Source organism: Geotrypetes seraphini, chromosome 2 (genome assembly GCF_902459505.1).
Source record: "Geotrypetes seraphini chromosome 2, aGeoSer1.1, whole genome shotgun sequence".
NCBI classification, from domain to species: Eukaryota; Metazoa; Chordata; class Amphibia; order Gymnophiona; family Dermophiidae; genus Geotrypetes; species Geotrypetes seraphini.
The window spans coordinates 409,475,333-409,502,543 of NC_047085.1; the positions used below are offsets into that span (position 1 = coordinate 409,475,333).

General features: G+C 41.1%; 1 protein-coding gene across 1 annotated transcript in view; it reads right to left on the reverse strand.

The window, feature by feature from the left end:
* Positions 1 to 27,211, reverse strand: part of PHF14 (PHD finger protein 14) — a 677,625-nt gene that overhangs the window by 77,629 nt on the left and 572,785 nt on the right. The window contains 1 exon segment of the mRNA XM_033931008.1: positions 22,643 to 22,760. Coding sequence (XP_033786899.1) covers positions 22,643 to 22,760 — 118 coding nt within the window.

A 27,211-nucleotide genomic window follows, 5' to 3' on the forward strand; every position in this document is an offset into this window, starting at 1 on the left:
TACAACCACCTTGAAATAAATGATAAGGTGATATATCAAATCAATAATAAACTTGGAGAGTTAGGCCGAAGCCAGCATTCCTCCTCTCAAGAGTCGCCCTGGAGCTCTTGTTTCTAAGAATTCAAACTATGCTCCTTTCTGCTGGGAGTCCATTAAACAACCCACTCCTTTCAGTTCAGAGTGAGGTCCCTCGACCCCTCAAAATGTCCTCTGAGGATTGAGGGAGTCCAAGCCAAAGCTCCACTCCCTATCAGGAGTCCAGTTTAAGGCTTTGGGAGTCTCTTTTCTTTATAAGTTGCCCATTTTCTCTGCAATTCACTGTCTTATGCAAATTAGTTATTCAAGTCCAACGACAAGGTCATTCAGTCTTTATTATTGGGCAACACAATACTCTGGGGAAATAGGGGTAGCTGGTTCCTAACACCACCCACCTAGTCTTTCTCTAAGACTAGAACCACCCCATTAGGAACTAGTTGAACCCAGTTATTCCCTGTTTAACCCTGGTTACCTATTTCCTATGGGAATTCTGAGGTGGGGTAGACTCCAGTACCCTTGGGAAAGTACTCTCACATGTGATGGGACAATCACCCCATCACAATGGGTTATGTCCAGGTTATTTGGTGGATTTGATAATAATATATCACTCAACTAGGTATTTACATTTTCCTCGAGAATTGTTATTGGTAATACCATCTTGTAAATATTGTAGATTACTCTCCTCTAGAAGAGAACACTCTTGGGAAGAGCTGCAGAGGTTTGGAATTCTTTGCCCAGTGAAATAAGAAACTTGTTTAATATTGGGCTTTTAAGGGAAGTGATAAAAACATGGTTATTTCAAAAAAAAAAAATTTTTATTAAATAGAGTGGATATTATGACTATATTTTAAGATGTTTTTAATGGTTTGTAATTTTTTTTAATATTATATTATCTTTTATTGTAACCCGCTTGGAACTTTGTGGTTAAGTGGGATATATTAGATAGACTGTAAGCACACCAGGACAGATGAGGAATAATGCTTGAATACCTGAATAAATTCATGTAAACTGTTCTGAGCTCCCCTGGGAGAACGATATAAAAACCTGAATGAATGAACGAATAAATATAGAAATTAAATTAAATTTTTATAGAAAGGGAAAATGCATGGAGACAAAGGTGGAGGTGGTGGAGACAAAGACTGATCTAGCTAGGTATCTGAGACCTGGGTTGGCCACTTGGAAACAGAATACTGGGCTTGATGGACCTTAGTTCTGTCCCAGTATGGTGATTCTTATGTTCTTATGTCTGAATTCAAGATATCGTGGGGTAGGCACATGGGATCTCTTAGGGAGAGGAGGAAACAGGTGATGGGCAGACTGGATGGGCCTTTTGGCCTCTATCTGCCATGTGGATGGGCAGACTGTGGATGGGCAGACTGGATGGACCATTTGGCCTCTATCTACAATCATGTTTCTATGTTTCTAACTGTATTTTTGAAAATACTTGAACCAATACCAAAAGCAATGATTAGGAAGACTTTTAGTTTAGTGCAAATAAAATAGTTTCCCAAACATGTCTCCAGACATTGCTGTTAATGTAACGATACTTAAGGATTAGAAAACACATTGGAAGATATGGGGAGGAACAGGTCATACTATTACAAGAAATGGTTTGCAAGTTTATTTCAGCTTTCATATGATGCAACAAAAGCTACAATGATTTTGAGATGAGAAAACTTGTCAGACCTTTGTTCTGTACATGACCCATCCCAAACAGTGACAGCCAATTACCAGTGAAAAAGATGCTGCCCTCATACCCACTAACACAGTCATAATCAACTGATTCGACAGACAAGGAAATATGGGAATATTTTACATTTGTGGGAAAATATCTCAAAATCACAGTAAAGTCCCAGATCACACCATATTTTGAACAAGATTAAAATAGCCAAGGCAGAATTTGAGATGAATTAATTTCAAGAAAGTATCTACCACGCCCAATATCATCACTGTATTGATTTTGATAGAAAAGAAACAAACAAAAGCCATGCTAAGTATTCCAAAATGTACTATGTACTCTTTAAATATTTATTTAAATATCTACAGTATCCTATATGTAAGTTTCTCAAAACTCAAGCTAGAAGGCAGAATCAGGAGCTACATCATGCAGGACTGATAGTTTTGGTTAAGATGAGTGCAGCCATTTTGATTCTATCAGGCAGAAAGCTAGAGTAAGCTGTTTGCTTGCTGAAGCTACATGAACCAATCAGAAATAAGAGGTGGAAAAATGTTTGCTTTCACTCCTGCAATGACAAATTTTTAAAAAATGTTTTGTGGGGGTGGTGGTTAGGGACAGAGGAGAGTAAAAATGCCCCAAGTGAAGAGGGGCAGTACAAAGAGGGATAATGCAGGAGATTGTTTTCCCAGGGAAGGTGATGGTGGTGGGGAAAGTAAATCTGCCGTCTAGGGCCCCATCTTTCCCCCTGCAAGTCTGCTTCAATCTCCCCAAAGAAGCTGGTCACTGCTCAACTGACAAAAAGTTATACCTATGTCACTGGCATACAGGCATGTTCTGGGGCAAAGTTTGGGTGGAGTGCGAGTCGAATCACATTTATACATGCATTTTATAAAATATGTGAACTCGTACGTGGACTTTGTGGACTAACAGTTACACCTGCTTCAATCTAGCTGCATGATCTTTTGATTTGTCCCTAGTATTTTATTATAACATGCAGGCTTTTGTGTCTCTTCATAGAATAGGCTAAAAATAGGCACTCATTTGGCCTTCAAGCCTAGGCGACCTGTTACAAAATTAGGTTCCATGTGCCTCAGCTGTTGTGTTCTTGAATGTATTGTAAACCACTCTACTACTAACATCATAGGACTGTTACAGTAAACTGCTTTGCTCTGTTTTTTGAAAGGTGATATAGAAAGTGGAATAAATCATAATGATGGTATTTATAATAATAAAATCAAAATTTATAACAAACACTTTATGAAAAATGCAAAGAGGTCATAACCTGCATACAACCACAGGCACACGCCAAAACAATGGCATAGAGAGAGGCAACCTGTATGGAGAACATAAGAATAGCCTTACTGGGTCAGACCAATGGTCCATCAAGCCCAGTAACCTGTTCTCACGGTGGCCAATCCAGGCCACTAGTACCTGGCCAAAACCCAAAGAGTAGCAACATTTCATGCTACCGACCCAGGGCAAGCAGTGGCTTCCCCCCTGTCTTTCTCAATAACAGACTATGAACTTTTCCTCCGGGAACTTGTCCAAACCTTTCTTAAAAACAGCTACGCTATCCGCTCTTATCACAACCTCTGGCAGCAAGCACAACTCTATAGAGGCATAGAGGAGCATCAGCTACAACCGTAAACAAAGGTATAGAGGGCAGTAATCTGTATAAAGCAGTAGATAAGACGATAAATAAAGGTCTAGAATGGGGTAAACTGCATAAAGCACCAGGCACAACCCTACTCCTGCATGGAGTAATAGGTACAACACTAGCTACGTTCCTCTTTGCCCATTAACACCTTCCCTCCCAATTCCCTTCCTTTATTGTGCTACATATGAATTCAGATGTATAGATCCATAAAAGTCTCTTAGAGAAACAACATAACCTTTAGGTGTGCTTGCTTGCTTGTTAAAACTAATTTAGAGAATATATTTTGAGGAAGCTTAAGTGTTTATCAATTGCCCATAAAGTTCTATAAACAAAGATGACAAAAAACCCCAAACCTTCCAAACCTTAGCTGACACTTTTCTCTTAACAACACTCCATCAGCTTCATTATCTCATGTTTATAAATACATTCGCTTCAATAAAAATAAAAAGAACTAGAAGCAAAACCTGCATGACTTCTGATTTGACTCATGCTCTCTTCCTTTCTTTAACTGAAAATCATTGATTACACAGAATAAACCCTAGCCATATACTGCAGGATCTTAAAAGAGTTTCTCATGACAGCTGCATATTCTCTGAACTCCTACTCCTACTAGGATATGTATGGGATTAAATGAAAGAGTAACCTAGGTCACTTCAGATCCCGGTGTTCTCTCACCTGCCTCAGCATCAAATGGAGAAGTTTGGAGGGGAAAAAAGGTGATGCCTGAAAGAGGTTTTCTTAAAAAAAGGTTACTTCAAAGAAAAGCCTTCTTTCTGGTCAGCCATTCCCTTTCCAAAAGCCCTTGCTTCTTGATGTCATCATCCTTTTGCCTCTAACACATATAAGCATATCTCTTGCAATAAGCAAAAACAATTGGTATGTTTTAAAAAAGTCTAAAAATAGATTATGTACTTACCATGGTAAGCTCTTTTCTAGTAGAAAGGTGAGACATTCTACAGATGGGTAGTGTCCCCATGACTGCATGCCATCTGCAGGATTCCGGATTTTTTCTCTGTGCCTCTGCTGTATTTCAATGTGCTCTCTAGCTCCACCTACAGTTAGTACCCAAGCACTAAGAGACACCAAATCAACGTGAAGTAGAAACACCTATGGTAATCAAGCCTAATAAAAACCGTTTTGCTCAAGAATTAACTTGAGAACATCAACTGCAAACAACAAACAATGGATTCAAAGGAGCTCAGAAACTACTCCTGCAGAAAAAGTAACATATAGACAGTATTTTACCAAGCCCACAATGGCTGGCAAGCATCCAAGAAACACTTTGGAGAAACATAACAGATTGAAACAATAGTCGGGTGCAGGAAGGAGAAGGCAGGAGTATAGAATGTCTCACTTATCTACTGGAAAAGAGCTTACAAGGGTAAGTACATAATCTGTTTTTCCAGTGCAATAGGTGAGACATTCTAAACAGATGGGACTACAAAAGCAGCTCCCCAAAAACCTAGGGTGGGCCTGCTGTGCCAGCCCATAAGATCGAAGACACAGAAATAGAGTCCTGTCTTGCCACCACATCCACTCTGTAAAACTTGGCAAACGTGGGTAGACAGGAAAACGTTGCTGCTCTGCAGATCTCCTCCGGGGAGTCAGCTCTAGTTTCGGCCACCCCTGGTGGAATGCACCTTGATGGAATATAGGCTGATGATATGGCCCTATGGATCCATCTAGAAATCATGCCCTTGGAAGCAGGAACACCTCACTTAACAGAATGAGCCAGCACAAACAGATGGTCAGAGACAAAATTCACTAGTGACCTGCAGGTAGCGAAGAAGCACTCTGCGCCCATCCAGTTTCTTCAAAAGGCGTTGTTGCATATTGGAACCAGTAGGCTGAAGAGCAGGCAAATGCACTTCCTGATTAACATGGAAAGCTGAAATCACTTTTGGTAGGAAGAAGGGAACCATATGCAGGGAAATCCTGGTCTCCAAGATGCAGAGGTATGGTTCCCTACAAGAGAGCCTGGAGTTCCAAGACCCACCGCACTGAGGTAACAGTAAGCAGAAACATGGTCTTGATCAAGTCCAAGAGGGAAGCATCCTGAAGAGGTTCAAAAGGAACCTTGGAAAGACTAGACAGCATCTGGTTGAGGACCTAGGATGGGAATGGATGGTTGACTGGCAATTTGATGCGAAAAGCCCCTTTCAAAAATCTAGCGACATTAGGATGACATGCTAGAGAGGAACGACGATCCCGAGCTCTAAAACTAGACAGCCAAGCTAGTTGGACCTCGAGGAGATGCCACAGTGAGGCCTTTATCAAGTCCAGCTTGCAGAAAGGCAAGAATCACCTAGATCAGAGTCAAATACGGGTCCACTTGGTCTTGAGCACACCAATGTTGGAAAGCCTTCCACGCTTTAGCCTAAGCAGAAATTGTGGACGACTTCTTAGACTTGAGAAGAGTGTGAATAACCTTTGTGTTCTAAGGCTGTGCGCTAAAGCGCCATTCTGTAAGAGCAAAGTGACTTGGGTCCTCCATGCATAGTAGATCCTGCATACGCAGGTCTGGATGGGCGTTCAGATGAAGGCTGTAACCCTAGCAGAGACACATCAGATCTGCATACCACGGTCTGCAAGGCCAATCCAGAGTCACCAAAATGACTTGGCCTAGATGGATTTCGATCCACCAAAAATTTCAGCCTATCATGGGCCAGGGAGGAAAGACATACAGGATAATCCCCTGAGGCCACAGGGGAACCAGAGTGTCAAGACCCTCACTACCGGACTCGGATTTTCCACTGAACACCACTGTGGACAGGGCCCACTTGCCCGGATCCAGAGTCTGTCTGCTGAGAAAGTCGCCTTGAACACTTTTGACTCCCACCACATGTGCTGCTGATAGCACCTGGAGGTGACGTTCTGCCTATAGAAACAGAAGGTGGGCTTTCTGAGCCAGGGGGTGCTCTTGGTCCCTCCCTGGCAATTAACAGTCTACTGTCGTCGCATTGTTGGAGAAGACCCTAACCTCGGCCCTTCAGAGTCTTCTGCAATCACATTAGAGCCAGCCAAATGGCTCTCAACTCAAACCAGTTGATTTACCATTTCCTCTGAGAGGGTGTCCAACACCCCTGGATGGGACAATAATTAGAGTGGGCTCCCCATCCTTGAAGGCAGGCTTCTGTCATCACCACAATCTAGGAGGCAATCGGCAGCAGAACACCCCTGCAGAGTGACTGCAGAAGAAGCCACTAAATAAATAAATACAATTCATGCAGGCGGAGCCCAGTGAGAGAGAAGGGTATGCCGGAGCAGATGCATGTGTACTCTCGCCCATGGTACTACATCTGTAGTAGCCGCTATGGACCCCAGGACCTGAAGATAGGTCCACGCCGATGGAGCTGGTAGTTTCAGAAAGGAAATCTAGACACACTGTTTCAATCTGTGCGCCTCTGGAAGACAGACAAGGCCCACAGCCGTGTCAAAAAGAACTCCCAGATATTCCAGTGACTGTGTGGGTGTCAGAATACTCTTTCTGTAGTTCACGATCCAGCTCAGGTCCTCCAGCATCTGAATCACCTGATCCACCGTGTGTCGAACATTGGTTAATGAGGGAGCCCTGATCAGCCAGTCGTCCAAGTAAGGGTGAACCTGCAGACCTTAGTGAAGGTACAGGGAGCTGTTGCCAGCCCAAAACACAGAGCCAAGAACTAGTAATGCTATTCTAGGACATGAAACCGCAAGAATTTGTGGTGTGGTGGGCTGGAAAAATCAGAATGTGCAAGTAGGCTTCTGTGAGATCCAGAGAGGCAAGGAACTCTCCCGGGATCACCGCTGCAATGACTGATCGCAACGTCTCCCTGCGAAAGCATGGAACCTTGAGAGCCACATTCATGTGCTGAAGATCCAGAATAGGCCTCAAATCTTCAGAGCTTTTCTTTGGCACAATAAAGTATATAGAGCCTGAGAATTCGGGTAGCACCAGCTCTATAGCTTGAATATCCAACAAGCATTGAACAGTGGTTTAAACCTTGAGCGCCTTGCCCGGCTGCCCCACGGGAGTCCACAATCCAATCCACCAGAGATCGGGCACATTCCAGCTTGTAGCCTGACTGAATAATGTCCAAGACCCACTGGTCAGACAAAATGTGAACCCAGGCAGACAGGAACATTGAAAATCTGCCCCCTATCTGAAGAGGGGCATCCATCGACCTGGCATACCTGGGCTGGGAGCCATGGGAAAAACTCTGCGACATGGAACTCACATATGGATGGGATTGCGGTGAGCCATGAAAATTAGAGTGACCAGAACCTCTAGAAGTCCTGGGTCTGCTGTCAGGCAGGGTCTTAGGGCAATGATCTGACACAAAATTCATGAGGTTGTTCAGGCTCTTGCCAAACAAGAACAGCCCCTTTAAAGGGAAGTCTAACCAAAGTAGCCTTGGGAATGGAATCACCAGCCCACTGTCGATCCAGAGCATCCAGAGGAAGGGAAATGGAGTACACTGACACCTTTGCCAGAATGCGCATAAGGTCATACAATGCGTCAGCAACATAATCTGACCCAGCCAAAAGAAGTTGAGGAGGAGGATCCACAGTCTCACTTTCCAGCATGCACAGTTGAGAGAGAAAGGTGCGTGTGGGCAAAAGACTCCACACCACAATCCAATCCACACAACAAAGCCAGGAAAATGAAATAGACAGAGCTGGTTGGATGACTAAATTGAACACCTGCAAAGACTCTGTAATAAGATCTGGCAAAGGCACTGACTTAAATAAACGCAGAACCGTGGAATCATCTCCAGGTTCCAAAACTCCAGAGGGATCTGCAGATCCAGCACACAGACCCTGATCTCTCATCCCGGGAAGTGCTGCACTTGTAAATAAGGGGTCAGCAAGTGAATCATCATCATCATAATCACCCAGATTAGGATTAGGCAGCACAGGAAATGTGGCTGACTGAGAGGAGGACATGTCCATAGAAGCTAAGCCACTAATAGGAGCCTCTGAGGCAGAGCGGGACTGTGCAGGGGAAAGCCTCCGGTTCCTGGGGTGGAGTCACCCTTTGATGACTTAACTTTGCATTTCTTAGGCTGTGGAGGGTCCACAGTCAGGCGCACGGAATTAGTAGCTGTGCCAAGCCCCGAAAATAAAGAAGGCTGCCCCACCGGGCTATCGAGCATTTGGTCACCTGTTTCAACAGGGGAGAGGCTAAGCTGGACGTTGCTGCCTCTCCCGGGCACTCCACGCGGCACAAGAACACTCTTGAGATGCTAAAGTTGCATAATCCTGGCAAGAATTCACATCAGGAGAGCCTAAAAACTCTATCTCAATAGGTGTTTAGGCAAAAATTGTAGTTTTGGAGAAGAAGGGAGCTTTTGAAAAAAAGATCGCTAAAAATCCAAGATGGTCACTGCTATGAAATTCGCACCAAAATCACAATATTTTTCTCACTTACCAAAGTAAAAAAAACCTGTGATTTTAGAATTTTTCAGATGGGGGAACACAGTGGGATCTGGAGAAATGTTGAAAACCCCACTTTTCAGACCTCCCTAGATTCACCTCACAGGCTATGACAGCCTTTACTCACTGTGACCTTTTTTGTGGAACTATGCTGAAGCCTGCTTTAGCTCTCTTAAAGTAGCTGGATCAGAGAATCACTGCCTCATGCTGGGAATGCCTCTGCAATGCTGATCTTCGGTCTGCCAGTCAGATCCTATGCCTTACTGCACCTCCACCTCTGCGGACTGATGGATGCACACCGGGATGGGCGGAGGTGAGAAGATGCAGCTGGCCCCCTGTGAGACAGCACTGAGCCTCCTAATGGTGCCTAACAGCCTGTGCTTGACCCCTGCTTAACAGCAGGTGAGATAACTTCAGAGACAGTCCTGAGCTTCAAAGAAAACTATGCAGGCAGGCTAACAGGTACTCACTGGGATTGGACTGTCAGCTACAGATTGAAGCCTGTGTTCTCAATGCAGGCAAAGCTGAAGAAATGTTCCAAGCACAAAATTCCTCCCAAAAAGGAACTAAAAACACCAAATAAAATAATAAAAAAGAGAGAGCAGAACAATATACTCCTGCTGGTATGCATGCAGAATGAAAAGCTGAAGATGGAGCTAGAGAGCAGTGAAGAACAGCAGAGGCACAGAGAAAAAAGTCTGGAGTGGATTCCTTCTGCAGATGGAACGCGACCATGGGGACACTAACCATCTGTCTAGAATGTCTCATCTATTGCACTGGAATACAATTTAGTGCTTACATATAACAGGACAGCAGAAAAGGAAATATAATCCTGTTGGGCAATGAGATGACCCAGCAGAGAAAAAAAAGGCCTCAGGACATTTCTAAATTCAACCTCTCATTAAAGAAACGCTCTGAGCACAAAGCAAATCCCAAAAAGGGATGAAAAAACACTGAAAAAATAAGAAAAAGGGGACAGCAGAACAGAAATACTCCTTAAGGCTCGCATGCAAAAGGGAAAACTACAGGTGGTAGTAGAGCTGTCAGTGAAGTACAGAAGGATCAGAGCAAAAATCCAGAGTTGATTCCTTCTGCAGATGGCTCGCGGCCATTGGGAAATAACCACTTGTCTAGAATGTCTCACCTATTGCTTTGGAAAGTGAATTACCCTATATTTACGATATTACCGCAGCTCACAAGAACATTTAATAGCAAAGGAGAATTAAAATAAAGTACATTTACATTAATCCTATATTTGGTTGTAGTTATTATAAAAAAAGCATGCTGACACACATGCACAAGGAAAATCGCAGATAGCAGAGGGGCAGCAGTAACAACACAGACAATTTTCTTTCTTAGTTTTTGCTTCAGAAAAGAGAGATGACTCGTACAACATGCATTTTGATTTCTATTCTTAGATTCTTTTTTGTGGTTAATATAGTTCACGGTGGCCTACTTTTCCCTGTTAAAGAAATAGAAGAGATGTCCCAAGTGCAGCATATTTAAAAATAAATTGAATGTACTAATAATCTCCTCTCGCTTCTACTCGCAAATGTGTTCTCATCCCAGCAGGAAACAGCAGAGACATCAGAGCTGGCCATGTGGCATTAGCAACTTCCTATGGTGTAGGATCATTTCACAGAATGGACTTAGTTTTTCTTATAATGGCCATCTGACAGGAAGCAAGCAGACCTGCAAGATTCTAAGGAAGAAATTTAATGAATCCACTGATGCTGGAAGCACAAACTAGTCTTCTTTTCTGTCTGTAATCTCATGATAAAAATAAAAAACAAACAAAAAAATAGTTGTATATACAAAAGTGGAAAACAACAAACAAACTGCAGATAATGTACAAGATGCAGGCGATGTTTATTGATAAAATTGCAGTAACATATACAACCTTATAGCCAACCAAGGGACCCTACACGGTCCATGTTTCGGATAACACGCCTTCCTCAGGGGTCCATGGTGGTTAAGGTATAAAGCAAACCGCATAAAAGATAACAAACACACGCCAATGACGATCAAATGGAGTCGAACAAGTTGGATTTTTCTCCCCTTTTTGTGCATATACAAAAGTGATCACTAAGGGGGACTGAAAGGTCTAGGTACCTAATCTTCAGAGAATTAGGGTGCCTTTAAATGAAGCAGGAACTAGAGGAATGAAATTAGCTGTTCAGTGATGATTTCCAGTCCTGAGCATTAAACTTAGGCACCTAAAGTTATAGGGGTCCTTTTACTAAGGCGCGCTAGCTGTTTTAGCGTGCGTTAAACGCTAATGCGTCCTTAGACTATAATGGATGCGTTAGCATTTAGCGCTAAAACGGCTAGCATGCCTTAGTTAAAGGACCCCATAGTTAGCAACCTATAATCCAAAACATTTTAAAAATCGTCTTCACTTTCTGAATACAGGCACCTAACCTCAGTGGAGACCTTCAACTTTCTTTTAATATCTACCTTTTGGCACTTTAGAACCTCTTTCACGTAACATGCCAGAAATGTTTAATTGTTTAAATTCAGTGTATATCTTTTTGAGGAAGTCTGTTACAGTGTTTCATGAACATCCTTCTTCCTTCCACTTGATATCAGAGTAAAGAGCTTTCATTATGAATAAACCAGGGTAAACAATCACCGGAGCAGCAGAGGTCATCGTAATTTCATAAAATAATTCAAATTAAAAGGACTTGTTTGATGATCTTTCACCTGTCTAGGCTTCTAAGATTTAAGTTCAGGAAAATTCATGGTGCTGATTCTTGGGGGTGGGAGTTGTTACTGGAGCATATTTAACACATATACCGTATATGCATTAATTTTATATATGGCGCATACATTAATTTGGGCAATATGTGTGCACAATTTAACTGATAAGCGAGCCAATTAGTGAAGATAACTGGTGCTAATAATTATTGGCACTAATAAGCATGAATTCAAGTTTTATTTAAGGGTTTGTTTTTTTTTTTTAACAGCATTCAACAACAATACTACAGATTATAACTTGACAAAAAGACTCAAACTAAGACAGCCGGGAACAGGAGGAAAAAGGCAAGAACTACAATATTCAAAGAAAAGAGAACAAAAAAGGGATAAACGATAGGAAGAGGGTCTATGTATATGCTGGCGGTAAAGATTTTGCCCTGATAAGGGCAGTTAAATATCAAAAGCATCTTGAAATAGGAAAGTTTTTAGCTTAGTTTTCAAATGGGGTAGAGATGCTTCTTGGCGAAGATAATTAGGGATGGAGTTCCAAAGAGAAAGGGTAGTCACAATGAAATTGTTTGATCTAATTGTATTAATGTGTTTTAAGGAAGGAATTGCTAGGAGGTTTTGAGTCATAGAACGGAGGGCTTTTGATGGACAGTAAGGTATGAGAAGGCTGTTGATGAATTCAGGTTGATTACTTGAACGGGTTTTAAATGTAAGTAGAAGAATTTTATAACTAATTCTGTGTTCCAATTGTGCTGGAAGTGGTCTTAGGTGTCTGCAGGCATCCCTATGCACCTCCATAGGAGTGAGATCGTAGACCTTTAAAATGCTGGCCTATGAGATCTGACAATTAAGTTTGCAAACTCATCCTAGAAAAAGTGCTACATACCTCTTTGCTGAATATCACTATGTTGACCTTCGAAGTACTCCCCTTGAGAAGCTTTGCACCGACGCCAACACCTAGTCCACCCTTCAAAGCAATTTTGGAACTCTTCTTCTGGAATGCACATTAGAGCCGTCATCATATTACTCTCGATGTCCTGAATGTCATCAAAATGCCTTTCTTTTAATATTTTCTTTATCTTTGGGTAAAAAAAAGTCATTAGGAGACAGATCAGGTGAGTAGGGTGGGTGTTCCAATACAGTTATTTGTTTTGGGGTAAAAACACCCTCACAGACAGTGCTGTGTGAGCTGGTGCACTGTCGTGATGCAAGAACCATGAGTTGTTGGCGTCTAACTTTTTCACGCAGCCTTTTCAACACTTCCAAATACTAAGCTTAAGAACATAAGAATTGCCGCTGCTGGGTCAGACCAGTGGTCCATCGTGCCCAGCAGTCCGCTCACGTGGCAGCCCTTAGGTCAAAGACTAGTGCCCTATTTGAGTCTAGCCTTACCTGCATATGTTCTGGTCCAGCAGGAATTTATCTAACCTTTTCATGAATCCCTCGAGGGTGTTTTCCCCTATAACAGCCTCTGGAAGAGCGTTCCAGATTTCTACCACTTTCTCGGTGAAGAAGAATTTCCTTACATTTGTACGGACTCTATCCCCTTCTAACTTTAGCGAGTGCCATCTCGCTCTCTTCACCTCGGAGAGGGTGAATAATCTCTCTTTCTCTACTAAGTCAATTCCCTTCAATGTTTAGATCATGTCCCCTCTCAGTCTCCTCTTTTCAAGGGAGAAAAGGCCCAGTTTTTCTAGCCTCTCATTGTACGGCAACTCCTCCAGTCTCTTAACTATTTTTGTCACTCTTCTCTGGACCCTTTCGAGTAGTACTATGTCCTTTTTCATGTACGGTGACCAATGTTGGACACAGTACTCCAGGTGAGGGCGCTCCATGGCCCGGTACAGCAACATGATAACCTTCTCAGATCTGTTTGTGATCCCCTTCTAAATCATTCCTGGCATTCTGTTGGCTTTTTTCGCCACTGCCGCACATTGTGCGAACGGTTTTATTGATTTGTCTACAATTACTCCCAAGTCTCTTTCCTGGGGGCTCTCTTCGAGAATAGCTCCGGTCATCCTGTATTCGTGCACTTGATTAACTGTTTATCCAGTTGGTACAATTTCATAATGAACAATCCTGATATCAAAAATTGTTAGCAGAATTGTTTTGACTCTTGATTTGGAATGGTGAAACTTTTTTGGTTATGAAGAATTGTCTGACTCCCATTGTTCACTTTGACGCTTTGTTTCAAGGTCATATTGGCAAACCCCTGTTTCATCACCAGTGATAACACGGCCCAAAACGTTGTCTTGCCTCTCCAAAAAGTGTTAGCAAACTTTGACTCCCTTTGCTTTTGTTCATCAGTGAGCTCCTTCAGGACCATTTTTGCACACACCTTTCTCATGCCAAGATTTTCAGTTACGATTTTCCTGTTTCTCTATTGATGTTTACTTGGTCTGCTATGCTTCTCACAGTCAGCTGATTTTGACGCACAATTCAACAAATGTTTGCTATATTTTTTTCAGTTCTGCTCATTACTGACCGCCTTGATCTTTCTTCATCTGCGACACTTTCTCTCCCCTCAGAAAAATGTTTAATTCATTTGTAAACTACCCTTTTTTTCATGGCATTATCCTCATAAACTTGGACTAACGTGTCCCTGATTTCACTTTCAATCTTGCCAAGTTTAACAAGAAATTTAATGTTTGTTCGATGCTCTAATTCAAGCTCCTTTTCAAAAAATACTCTAAGATATCACCTTCTCATCCCACCTTTCTCCTCTCATATGCCACAGTCATATCAGCTGTCTTGCCAAAGACCTCAGAACCACCACCACTCTTCCATCCTTTAAGGTACTATTCACCGTGGAGCTTGCTATGCAAATTTTCACTGGTCAAAGGCTTTACAGCTTTATCAATTTTTTTATTTAATTTTCAATATAAGTCCTCAATGTTTAGCTTCATCAATCACTACACTTCTTTTGACTTTTAAGTTTGAATTTTAAGTTTTCACTTATCTTATAATAGTACACTCTTATTCACGATTTGGTGATTTGCGATTGGACCCGACATGTTTTGCCTCAGCTTCGTCAGGGATCCATTCATTACCGCTGTTCTGAGGACGGAGGAGTGGTGGTGGTTCTCAGGTCTTTGGCAAGACAGATGATATGACTGTGGCATATGAGAGGTGAAAGAGGTGGGATGAGAAGTGATATCTTAAGAGTATTTTTTGAAAAGTTATTGTGAAAACTCTAAGTGAAGATTGAAGCCATTGCTTTATAGTACTGAACACTAATTCAAGCTCCAACATTTTTGCGACAGCACACAAAAACATGCAATAACAATAATGAACGCACTCAGCAAGACACTGCCACACGTCGACATGAACACAGCTGTGAGACACTGAAATACCAAGGTTATGAAACCTTACCGAGGTGTTTGTGCAATGCTGCCAATGTAAGCGCATGGAGGCAAGTTCGCAACCCTAATTGCCAGACCTCATACATTTAAGGCACCTGTGTTAAAAAAAATAAACCAGCTGCAGTCCTACAAGCGCGCTGGTAAGTGATTGACATGCGATCATCGGCCGTTTCATAGGCGGCCACTGATACCGGTACCATTTATAGAATCCGGGCCACAGTATTTATTTAAAATATTTCTATTCTACCTATCATATACAATTCTATGCATGCTAAATGAAACTTCAAAATAATCACTAAAGAAGTGCACAATGGCAAGATTCAATACACATACCATTAAGTAAAGAAAACCAATAACACGCTGGATACAAATATCTCAAATTGGTACTGGAAATACCAGCATGAACAGAAAGGCTTTTTATTACATCCTAAAAGTCCCAGTAATGACCATTAATCTAATATCTGCTGGCAAAGTATTTCAAGTAGAAAGGGCAGCAACAGAAAATACCTGATAATGAACAGTGGTCTCCTTTATTGACCTCAACAGTACTTGCCGTGCATAATGAAAAGGATGGACTGCATGATGCACTTGTAACAAAAATCCATGGTGCTCAGATGAAGAACCTTGCACTAGCTTAAATGCTGTTAGTAAAAGATTTAAAATAAATAGGGATTTAAATGATAACTAGTACAATTCACTCAAATAATACTCTCAGGGTCATATTCTATAAATGGTGCTGTAAGTTAGGTGGCAATAGGCACCCTGTCAGTGCCTAACTTAATTGTTTTAATTGACTTTAACTGATGTAGTAATTGACTGCGTCATTTATAACTGATTATCAACGCGTTAAAAAAAAGTAGGTGCCAGGAGCCATCTACTGTGTACACGCCGTAATTGCATTTGCAGCAGGAAGTCTAACAGCGCTTTATGCCTACGTGGGAATGGTTAGGGGTGGAACAGGATTTAAGCGCAGTTAGGTGCGATTCATTAAAGAGCTTAAGAATCTGCAATACAGGCCAATAAAATCTCGGCCTACATTGCAGATGCCTAAGTTTTCTGGTAGGCGCAATTAGCCACAATTCTTTAAAAGGCACATAAGTGTGATTGGCAGGTGGCTGGCGTCATTATTTTAAGCAGCTGCCGATTTAGATGCCTTTTACAGAATCTGGCCTTTGGTGTCCAAGACCATTCAAGGCATATGCTAAGGCTTTATCAGAGAAAAAGATGATATCATTATAATAATAAAGACTGAATTTCTTTAATCAAGGCCAGAATAAAATAAAGGGCTCCTTTTACAAAAGTGCGCTAGGGCCTTAACGCGCACAATAGCGCACATTAAATTCCCAAGCGCGCTAGCCACTACCGCCTCCTTTTTAGTTCAAAAATGTTTTATTAGGTTTTATAAAACCACAACAATCAATACAAAACATATGGTGCAGACCAACCGCCTCCTTTTTAGATTTTCGGCTACCGCGCGCTATAGAGCGCAGTAATTTTGTGCTTGCGCTAAAAACCCTAGCGCACCTTTGTAAAAGGAGCCCAAAGTGTGTACTACTATGTGAAAATCTGCAGTATTCAAAAACTGTTTTAATTGTGTAAGGTCTGAAGCTTAGAAAAATAATTTATTTTGTAAGGGATATCTGTTACAAGCCTAGGAAGAATAAAAACGGTAGAACCACACTATTCAGAAAGAAGAAAAAATGGTTTTACTAATTCTGAACAATTCCAAAAACACTCTAAGCCAATTAAAACAACATTTTTAAAAAGGGTGCACTCACCCATAAGTAAGTGTGGCACCCATATACCTGTAAATACAGGGATAAAGTCGTGTATACTAAGCAAATACTCAAAAAAGACGTACTGTAAATTAGTTTAGCGGAAAACCACATTTATCTCCCCAAAAATTGAAAGAAGACAAAAAAATCATAAATGCACAAAACCAGAGAAAACAGACCTCATACACGGGCAGTTGGGACTGCACTGTACCCTAAGCCACCCGTATCATCACAGGTCTGAAAAAACTCCGTACATATATATTATATCAATCTTTCATTTATTTCAATAAACTTATTTTTCCAAACTCATTCTCTTTCTTTGTGTTTAAACTGGATGAAAAAAATGATTTACTCTGCATAAAACATGTTGCAATGACTACAGCTGGGGAAAAAATCCAAGGAACAAGAAAAAATACAATATAAATAGAACCAGTAATATCCAATTCTCTTTATCATTTAGCTCCTATAGACAAGAAGTAGTAGTAGTAAAAAGCCTTAACTTCTAACCACATTCAACTCCCTTACATTCTGAGTAAGGGGCTTATTTTGAAGTGACATTTAATACAAAGTATGTTATTCATTTAGCTGCCAGCTTCAGAGGTCATTATCATCTAAGATTCAGTGTAGTAAAGGAAAAAAAAGGCTAAAGCTTCATTGCTGTCAAATAATGCATGTTAATTGACAAATAACAGTTTACCGTATTTTTTGCTCCATAAGATGCACTTTTTTCCCATCCAAAAGTAGGTGGAAATCTCAGTGCGTCTTATGGAGCGAACATACAATTTTTAACCCCTCCTGCACCTTTTTAAAACACCTCCCCAATAAAAACACCCCACCAAAACACCCGCTGCCACTATCCCCCCTTTTAAAAATCCGCCGCACCTTTTATACACTGGTTGGGCTAGGGGTTGATAGTGCGTTGCTCTGCTGCGGCCTCTCTGTCCCTTTCTTTCTTGGCTAATGGAGAACGCGCTGCGGAGCCACGGCTGGAGACCAATGTGACTTATCCTCTTGAGAAGCTGAAGGAAATCTGGCCTTACTGTGGAAAACTCCCAGAAAAAATGGCTTCTGTGTTACTTCTTTTCGCTTACCAGTAAATCTCCTCCAGGTCCCTCCCAGAGTTCATGGTAGTCATATATAAAAGATTCCGAAGCTGAGACTTTGGCCTGGAACTTAACAGCTCTGTTTGATTTTTTCCCTCTGGGTGGTCGAGCCAACTTGCCGTGCTTAATCCATGGTGGGTGTTTTGTTTGAATATTACTTGTTTAGGGAGAGGGTGTTGAGAGAGTTTATTGTATCCCTATATGGGTTTTCTTAAACTAAATCGCACGGTGGGCTTGTAGACTTAATTTAGCCTTTTGGATGGATGCCAAGGGCTTTTCCGATAAGTCTATATAAAAATAAAACTGTAACCAGCCAAAAGCGCGTGAGACAATCACACACGGACAAATCTGCTTAGACAATCACACGCAGGACGTCAGTGCGCTGGATTTTAACGTGCTCCGAGGGGTGTGTGTGGGGGAATCCCCCCTCTTTACTTAGAAATGTTGTCAATCCCATTGGGGGGGTGGGGGGAACCCCCCATTACAGAGGAAACTAATTTTTCCCAGGGAAAATGGCTGTTTCCTCTGTAATGAGGGGTTCCCCCATACAACCCCCTTGGAGAGCTTTAAAATAATGTTGAAATCATGCGTGTGATTGTCTGGGCGGGTTTGTTAGCATGCGATTCTCGTGGTTTCGCCTATGTACCTAATAAAACAGTTTAATTTTAGCTTTGTGTACGGGGTCGTTTATATTGCATTTTATTTGTGATCAGTTGCATCTGTTAATGCTTTCCAAACATTCACAGGAGATTCCACAGCCAGTGGACTCGTGAGAACTGGCGGCGCGGAGCCAGGCGGGAGTGCGGAAAGTTTGCTCCTAGCCTGTGCGCCGCCGACCGGGAAATAGGACAAGACGGCCATCCAGGGAGGGATTTAAAACGGTATCGGGGGAGAGGTATTGGGGGATGATTTAAAAAGGTACTGGGGGGTGTAAAAAATGTAGTTGGCTGGGATGGATCCCTCCTGTCCCACCCTACCACTAGACCACCAGATGGGGGACAGGGTGCAGAGCTTGGCAAGGAGTGTGGGGTTGGGAGCAGAGCCTGGCAGGGAGAATTTAGTTCAGAATGTTTTTTTTTCTTGTTTTCCTCCTCTAAATCTAGGGTGCATCTTATGGTCAGGTGTGTCTTATGGAGTGAAAAATACAGTAGTTTGTTTGTTCCTAAAGTAATAGACTTGCTCAAGGCCACAATAAGCATCACTGAGAAGGCAGGATTTGAATCCTTGCATCACCTGGTTCATATCCAACTAGTCTAACAACTAGGTTACTCCTTCATTCTACTACATATGGCAAAAAAACTCAGATTTGAAAGTATTTACTTTTAGCATTAAGGGAAGTGATGTGAGCATTGGGGATTGGCCAGGGAATACAATGTAGAATGCTGGAGGAGAGGTGTTTGGGCCCACTGATCCACAAATTGTCTTGTGTCAAAGTGCTGCACTCCTTCCCAGATAACCCCTTTGTACACATCCCCCCTTTTCCCTTGCATCTTTGTATTTTTCCACCAGTTCTGAGCTATCATAAAAATGCAGCACTGAGTAAAAAAAAAGTTTTTTTTTAAAAAACTACCCTGAATTCTAGCACAGTTTTTTTTAAAAGATCAGTAACAATTTGTTAATCGATCACTTTGCATGCCCACTGTTCTGTCTTTTAGTGCAATGGTTTTATTCGAGATTTTCCCATGCAATAAAACTTTCCACATCAGTGGTAAGACTAGTGTGGAAAAATCTCAAGTAACCTCCTGTATAAAGCACAAAGAAATATACTGCATTGTCCTACTTGTTCTTGAGGCACCTCTAGTAAATCTGATCTTAAGTATATTTTTGTAATAAATATGCATGAGAGATTTGCATATACTGGGTCTCTAAAGCCTACAACAGTCTGTTTCCAGGACTCATTTGGGAAATACTGTTCTATAGAATTTTACAAAGTCAATCTCTCCTTTCAGTTTAGGATGCAAATTATTGTTAGTTTCATATAATTGTTATGTAAATTTAAACATGAATATTAAATTAGGTTAAAACATCAATTTTACCATATATATTCGAATATAAACTGAGATTTTTGGGCAAAAAAATGGCCTCAAAAATGGGGGTCTCAGTTTATATTCAGGTCAGCACTGACCTGCCCCCTCCTTCAAACCTGTTTCAGGCCTCTGCCGGGACTGCTGTGAGATCTAGTTATCCAGCGATGGGCTGGGCAGGAGGGATCCCTTCCATCTCCTGTCCCGGCTGACTCTAATAACTTTTACCTCCCTTCCTCTCCCTGGTGTACCTTTTAAATCCCTGGGGGTCCAGTGGTGGGCCGGAACAGCAGGGATCCCTCCCGCCTCCTGTCCTAGCCAATTCTAAGAATTTTTATCTCCCTCTCACCTCCCCTGCGTACCTTTAGAATTCCTGGTGGTCCAGCAGTGAATGGCGACAGGAGCGACCTTCCTTTGCTCCTGTCCCTGCAGAGCCACTAGCTGGCTACCGCGAGAACTCCCGGCAGCCAATCTGATAGCGACTCTACGCGGGCAGGAACAAAGGAAGGTCGTTCCTGCCGCTGTTCACCGCTGGGACACCAGGAATTCTAAAGGTACATGGGGGAGACGGGAGGAAAAAATTATTAGAATCAGCTAGGACAGGAGATGGGAGGGATCTCTGCTGTCCTGGCCCTCTGCTGTCCCACCAGGTCTTACGGTAGGTCTGGTGCAGGCCTGCAAGGCATCAGGAGGGAGGGGGTACAGAACCTGGCAGGGAGGAAGGTGGGCTGGGTGCAGAGCCTGGCAGAGTACGGAGGGAGAGGGAACAAGGTGCAGAGCATGGCAGGGCAAAGCAAGGCCCTGCACATGAATATTAACCCCCCAGTTTATATTCAAGTCAACCTTTTTTCCTCCTTTTTTTGGTGTGGGGTGGTTACATCGGTTTATATTCGGGTCGACTTATATTTGAGTATATACGGTACGTGTCAAAAAATACTCTGGAAATAATGTGCCAACCTTCACAAAGAATACAATAAAAATACTGACATGTTTTCTGGACCTTTTAAGAGACACATATTACTAAAACAGGGAGCTTACAATTTGACCTAAGCATAGTTACAGTGCAGCGGCAGGAAAAGGGTTGCATGTTCAGTTAAAAGACATGGAAGAAACCCAGTGTCTAAGTACAGGCACATATATGATAATCTCCCCAAAGTGGTACAGAACCTGAATGGAAGACAACTGGACAGGTCAACTGTTCTTTATCTGTCGTCATTTACTAAGCTACCGTGTTTATATTTAAGTTTGTCAAACTATCTTCTAACAGGAGGACTGCAGAAAAATAAAACAAGAGCACTTTACTTAATGCTGTAAAGAGCCTCCTTTGGTTTTAGAAGCTGACAGAAATTCAATATCAATTTTTATTCACTTGGGAAGTGAGCAAAGTATTTAAGTGGTATTGAAGAGAGATTGCTTGATGTCCAAACTACAGTGGACAGCTAATTTCCAATGTCTATCTTATCACCTTAAGGAAGACAGATCCTGAGGCAAAGATCCGATTAACAATAAGAAGACTAAAACACGTTTCTATTTTCTTGCTGAAAAGTCTTGACAGGTTATTGACACTGTCAGCACAAGAGAAGATAGTAATGCTATAAAGCTACCTAAAGTATTATGATCATAGCCAGTAAAATTCAAATAAGCAAAGGAATATAATTATAACATAGACAGCCTCAGTCAATTAAAAATCAGTGACCCGATGCAACAAGCATGAGATAAGGAAGCTACAGCAGGTAGAGTGTTTTTAGCTTCTCACTGGTTAACGGTCAATTTTCCTCTTGGCTGCAGGTCAGGCAAAATTCTTTTTTCAGACAATTGCCATGGTTAACACACTGAATTTTCTGCAGATGGATGCAGTTTTAGTTTGGGTTCGATTCCTATTTGTATTTATTGTTCATGTCCAATTTCTTTTTTTAATCGCAATGCAAATCACCTAATTGCTCCATCTTAAAATAAATTATATTAGTGATTTTCCAGTGATATTAGTTTTTCCCAAGTTTCTTACATATTTGATATACTGTCTACCAAAGGTTACCAATACTAAACTTTAAAAAGAAAAAAAAGAAAGGGGAGGCAGTCATAGTTAAAATATCAAGGACAGATCAGACAGAAGGGCCCGTGGGTAAGGATAAGTAAAGTACATCGAGTTAAAATAAATTCAAAGGGGGGTAAAAAGGGGTGGAGCTAACAATAGGGAGGGGATAGTGCAGTGGTCTCAAACTCAATCCCTTTGCAGGGCCACATTTTGGATTTGTAGGTACTTGGAGGGCCGCAGAAAAAAATAGTTAATGTCTTATTAAAGAAATGACAATTTTGCATGAGGTAAAACTCTTTATGGTTTATAAATCTTTCCTTTTGGCTAAGTCTTAATAAAAATATTGTCATTTATAGCTAAAGAGACATATGACCAAGAAACTGTTTTATTTTACTTTTGTGATTATGATAAGCATACCGAGGGCCTCAAAATAGCATCTGGCGGGCCGCATGTGGCCCACGGACCGCAAGTTTGAGACCACTGGGATAGTGTTTCTTTAAAGCGGTTCGTGGCCAGGAGTGTTGATGTGACATCCCTTTTTTTTTTTTTTTTTTGCTACTGGAGGAGGCATTTATTCATTTGTGGACTGCAGCTCTGAGGGAATGTCATCTCATAAGTCACAAATAAGTAAGGGGGCTCATTTATTAATGGAACCATGTGTTATCTGCTGAAGTGCTCATTTTAATCCTAAGAGCCCTTTGGTAAATAGTATACTCAAATGGGGCCAGTGTACTAATCATTACTTTCAGACAATGATTGGGCTGTAATACTGGAAAACATTTATAATACATTACTATGAACATATTTTTAGTGCTATCCCTTTCTTTGAATTTGTAAACTCTTAAACTTACTTTGGATGATGTAGAATCACATTCTTGGCAAATCCATCCATAGCCTGTCTGTTTGGGAGACTTTTTCAAAGGTGGGTCCAGACATCCAAAATGGTAGCAAAGTCTACATTCATCACACCTGTATAACAAAAGTCAAACAGATATATTGTGCTTTGCCAATGATATACAGCTAAGCTTCTTCTTCAAAACTTCATTCCTTTCATTTATTCACTTAAGGGTGAGAACTGGCATTTTCAGAAGAGAACTTAATATCAAAAATCAAATATAAATATAAATATTGTGCTCCAATATTTTATATTTACTTAGTACACTAAAGGAGATATCTGCATGCACAATGCAACTACAATAATAATAATAATAATTTTATTTTATATCCCGCTATACCCAAAAAGTTCTAGGCGGTTCACAATTAATCGTAGTATAAACAATGCAAATTGTTGAAATTCAACAAGTTATATGTATACAATATAGGAAAGTACATACATGCTATATAAAAAGTTATAATGATAAAATATGTTAAGAACCCAGCCTGTTAAATAATTGAGTTTTTATTTGCTTTCTAAAATCAAGGTAAGAAGAGGCATCTAGCACAATTTTGGCAAGCCATGAATTCAGTTTGGCCACCTGAAAAGAAAAGGTTCTTTCAAAGAACATTTTATAATGACAGAGAATGTTGTGTTAACTGTATTTATATTAGTAGCTTTATTTGGCAGAAATGGCATTCTTTTACATTTCTATGTGCAGAGACCCTAAAAGGTTAGTGAAACATGCAATTCAGGATAAAATAATAATAATTTTAAATTGTAAGCGTCCTGAACAGGTCATTCAGTTGGAAACATTCTGCAGGCCTCTTTGCCTTATTAAAACTGACAAAAATTATTCCCTGTGATTATCATTCTGGGCTTATTAATAAGGATTCCAATAGTGTTTGTACCACTTACAGGCTATAGTACACCATTATAAATATAAAAATTATTCTTTGCACAAGCAATTTTGTCTACTGGTACTGTAAAAGCCATGGCAATTCTGCAACAGAGAGCCTGATAGGAGCCTATAGGAATACAACAGCCTACTTTCCTTTATAGAACATAAATCTAATGGGTACCACAAACATTAACATCAATTGTAAAACTGGTTTATGTATTAGTGCCTTAGTGCTGCAGATACCTGAAGGCCTTACAGTATTCTATAAGTTTACACATGTAAGCTTGAGCCCTCCCCTGCCCAAACTCTGCCCCTTTCTAATTAAGTAAGCAATATGAGCATTTACAGAATAGGGTTTAGGAGGCATTTTAGCAGTTATGTGCACAGATGTGAACGAGGTCTGACAAGTTTGCAAACTCATTCTAGAAAATGTCCTACAAACCTCATTGTTGAATATCACTATAGTCACCTTCCAAATACTCCCTTTAGGAAGCTATGCATCAACGCCAGCGCCTAGTCTACCCTTCAAAGCAATTTTGGAAATCTTTTTCTCTAATGCTCATCAGAGCTATCGTTGTATTACCCTCAATGTCTTGAATGTCAATGAAATGTTTTCCTTTCAATGTTTACTTTATCTTCGGGTAAAGAAAAAAAAAAATCATTGGGGAGCAGATCAGGTGAGTAGGGAGGGTGTTCCAATACAGTTATTTGTTTTCTGGCTAAAAGCTCCACAGTGCCTTGTGAGCTGGTGCATTGTCGTGATGCAAGAGCCATGAGTTATTGGCGAAAAGTTCAGGCCGTTTTTGTCTTACTTTTTCATGCAGCCTTTTCAGCACTTCCAAATAGTAATCTTGGTTAACTGTCCAGTTGGTACAATTTCATAATGAACAATCCCTCTGATATCAAAAAAGGTTAGCAACACTGTTTTAACACTTGATTTGGACAGGCGGAACTTTTTTGGTCATGGAGAATTGGCTGACTTCCATTGTGCATTTTGACGTTTTGTTTCAGGATTGTATTGGTACACCCATGTTTTATTACCAGTGATAAAAGGGCCCAAAACATCATCTTGCCTCTCCAAAAGATCTTGGCAAACTTTGACTTTGCTTATCGGTGAGCTCCTTTAGGACCATTTTTGCACACAACTTTCTCATGCCAATGTAACTCCTCCCTCTTTGCATAACAATTCTCACTGACTTCATCTTCTGTAGTCAGGCCACTCTAAAAGTAAAAGTGAGAAATTATCCTCAAAAGAGGTAAAAGTCAGCATAAAATATAACACTTCACCCTAAATAAAATGTACCGGGTGAACAATAAATTAAACTTTTGAAACAAATACTGATTTAAAAAGTATTTGTTAGTTTATTTATACAAATTTAAATAAAACATAAATGTCTATAGAAAGTCTCACAGGGCATTCGTTTATACACTTGGCACAGAGGAGAGCACAGGCAAGACCCATGGGCGAAAATCTGGGACTGTATGAATCAGAGGTATCAGTAACATGGTTGAGAACAAGGTGGATGATGTGAGATCAGTTAATGACTTCCATCCTGTGGACAAGCAAAACCACTCTTTCCCCTCGGACCCTTATACACTTGGAAGGCAATGATCTCACTTCCATGAACAGTGTTCAGCTAAGAAAATGCAGAATGGTTATCTAGTGTCCTTCACAATACCACACTGGTCTGGTTGCATATTGTTCCCTAGTGTGGAGGGGGCAAGATCTCACCAGGCGATTGAAAAAACTAGGAAAAAGCTAAATGGATATACAAGTTCATGTGAAAAATAAGGAGTTTGTCCCTCACACATGACTTGCTGGAAGATAGTTGTCCAGGAGTGTACCGACTTGATGGGGTCCATCTATCTGACATCGGGTTGGACATATTCCTCAGCAAACTGCAGGATTTCATCGAGGCAGTCCTGAAAGTTACAGGACCGCAGCCATAGACCATTGTGGGTTACCCTTGATAAGTGAGCTTTTGCTATCCTGGGCAGTGGCAGGATCACAGTTGAGTCAGAGACACAGCATCCAGGTAAGGTGAAACACATGGTTACACTGTTGATAGTGAATTGAAAGTGTCAACATATAACATTCTAGAAGCAGGCGTGTCTCCTTACTTGGAGGGCAGTGAAGGCAATAGGGCAGACTTCAACAACTGACATGTGAATGGACCCATCCCTGAACAGGATAGGGTAGTGGGGGGGGGGCAGCTTGAATGGCACCCACCACAGAGAAGAAGAATAACCTGACCAGATGTGCTGTTGAACCCAAGGACAAGTTAACTATTTTATAAGTGTTATATAAGTAAAATGCAATTATATGTGTGGTGCAATTGTGTGCAAATATTCATTACTAAAGGTTTTTGAAATGAAGTTAAGAGGTGATAGTCTCAGGATTAATCTAAGGGAATACTTTTTTTACAGAAAGGGTGGTAGATGCATGGAACAGTCTCCCGGTAGAGGTGGCAGAGACAGAGACTGTGTCTGATTTCAAGAAAGCTAGGGATCTCTTAGAGAGAGGAAGGGATAATGGTTACTGCAGATGGGCAGACTGGATGGGCCATTTGGCCCTTATCTGCCATCATGTTTCTATGTAATTGGCATGTATGGCCACAGCCATTAATAAACCACAATTGTCAAAGAATAATGGATGTGTGTTATGGCTGCCAGTGTCAGGAGGAAAACTGTGGGAAGAAAAGAGTGCTGAGTGCTCAAATTTGATTAAATATATTGTTGAATTATTGAAATTTATTCCTGAGAATATTCTCCCTTTGAATCGGATTTACTATACGAGTACCTGCTGAAAATTTGCCAGAGTATTCTCAAGGGGCAGAGATTCAACAGGCAAAAAAATCTATTAAATATTGTACAAGATTATGAAATACTGTAAAGGACAATCACCCCACCCTATAGGGGGCAATGTCGACAAAAGGGCCGAGGCCATTGCCAAGGGGGGGGGGGTGAATGAAAGGGAGGTAGAGAGGGGGAGGGGAGACCCGGGGAGAGAGAAATAGGATCAGGAGGGAGGGGGGGCAAGGTGGGTCAGGGATGGGCACGGGGGCGGGGTGAGCGAGGGTGAGGTATCTAAGTTGTGCATGGTTAAAGTTTTGGTATGTTGGTATTTGCTGTTTGTAGATGATGTTGTAGTAGGGCATTTATGGCTGTGGCCATTAAAAAATCCACATATTGTCGAAGAACAGCATGTCTGTTTAGTACTTTTAAGGTATTAAGAGTTGGGTGGGAGGCAACAAGTGCCGAGTGTCAGTTTTGTGATATTTTGAGGAAAATTCTGAACAAGCTACATTGTTAGATTCACTTGTTTTCAAATAAGACTTAAATGTCGTGATGAAACTATGTTTTTTTTAGCAATGCTCAAACATTTCTATGAGAAAAAGATATGGATGTTCCCTGATATAAAAAGAAACTCGAGAGTGAAGAAAAAGTATTTTTGGCCCTGAGGCAGCTGGTCCTGTCTCTGAGTACAATTTTCTTATTAGCACATCCTTGTAAATGTATAGAAAATTATCGAGGGATAAAATATGTGTTCTTTAGTCTGGAAGTACTGAGGGCTTTCTTAGATTTGAAGAAGATTACATCTGTTAATGTCTAACTTCCTATTTTGGTTGCATGAGAATTTAGATG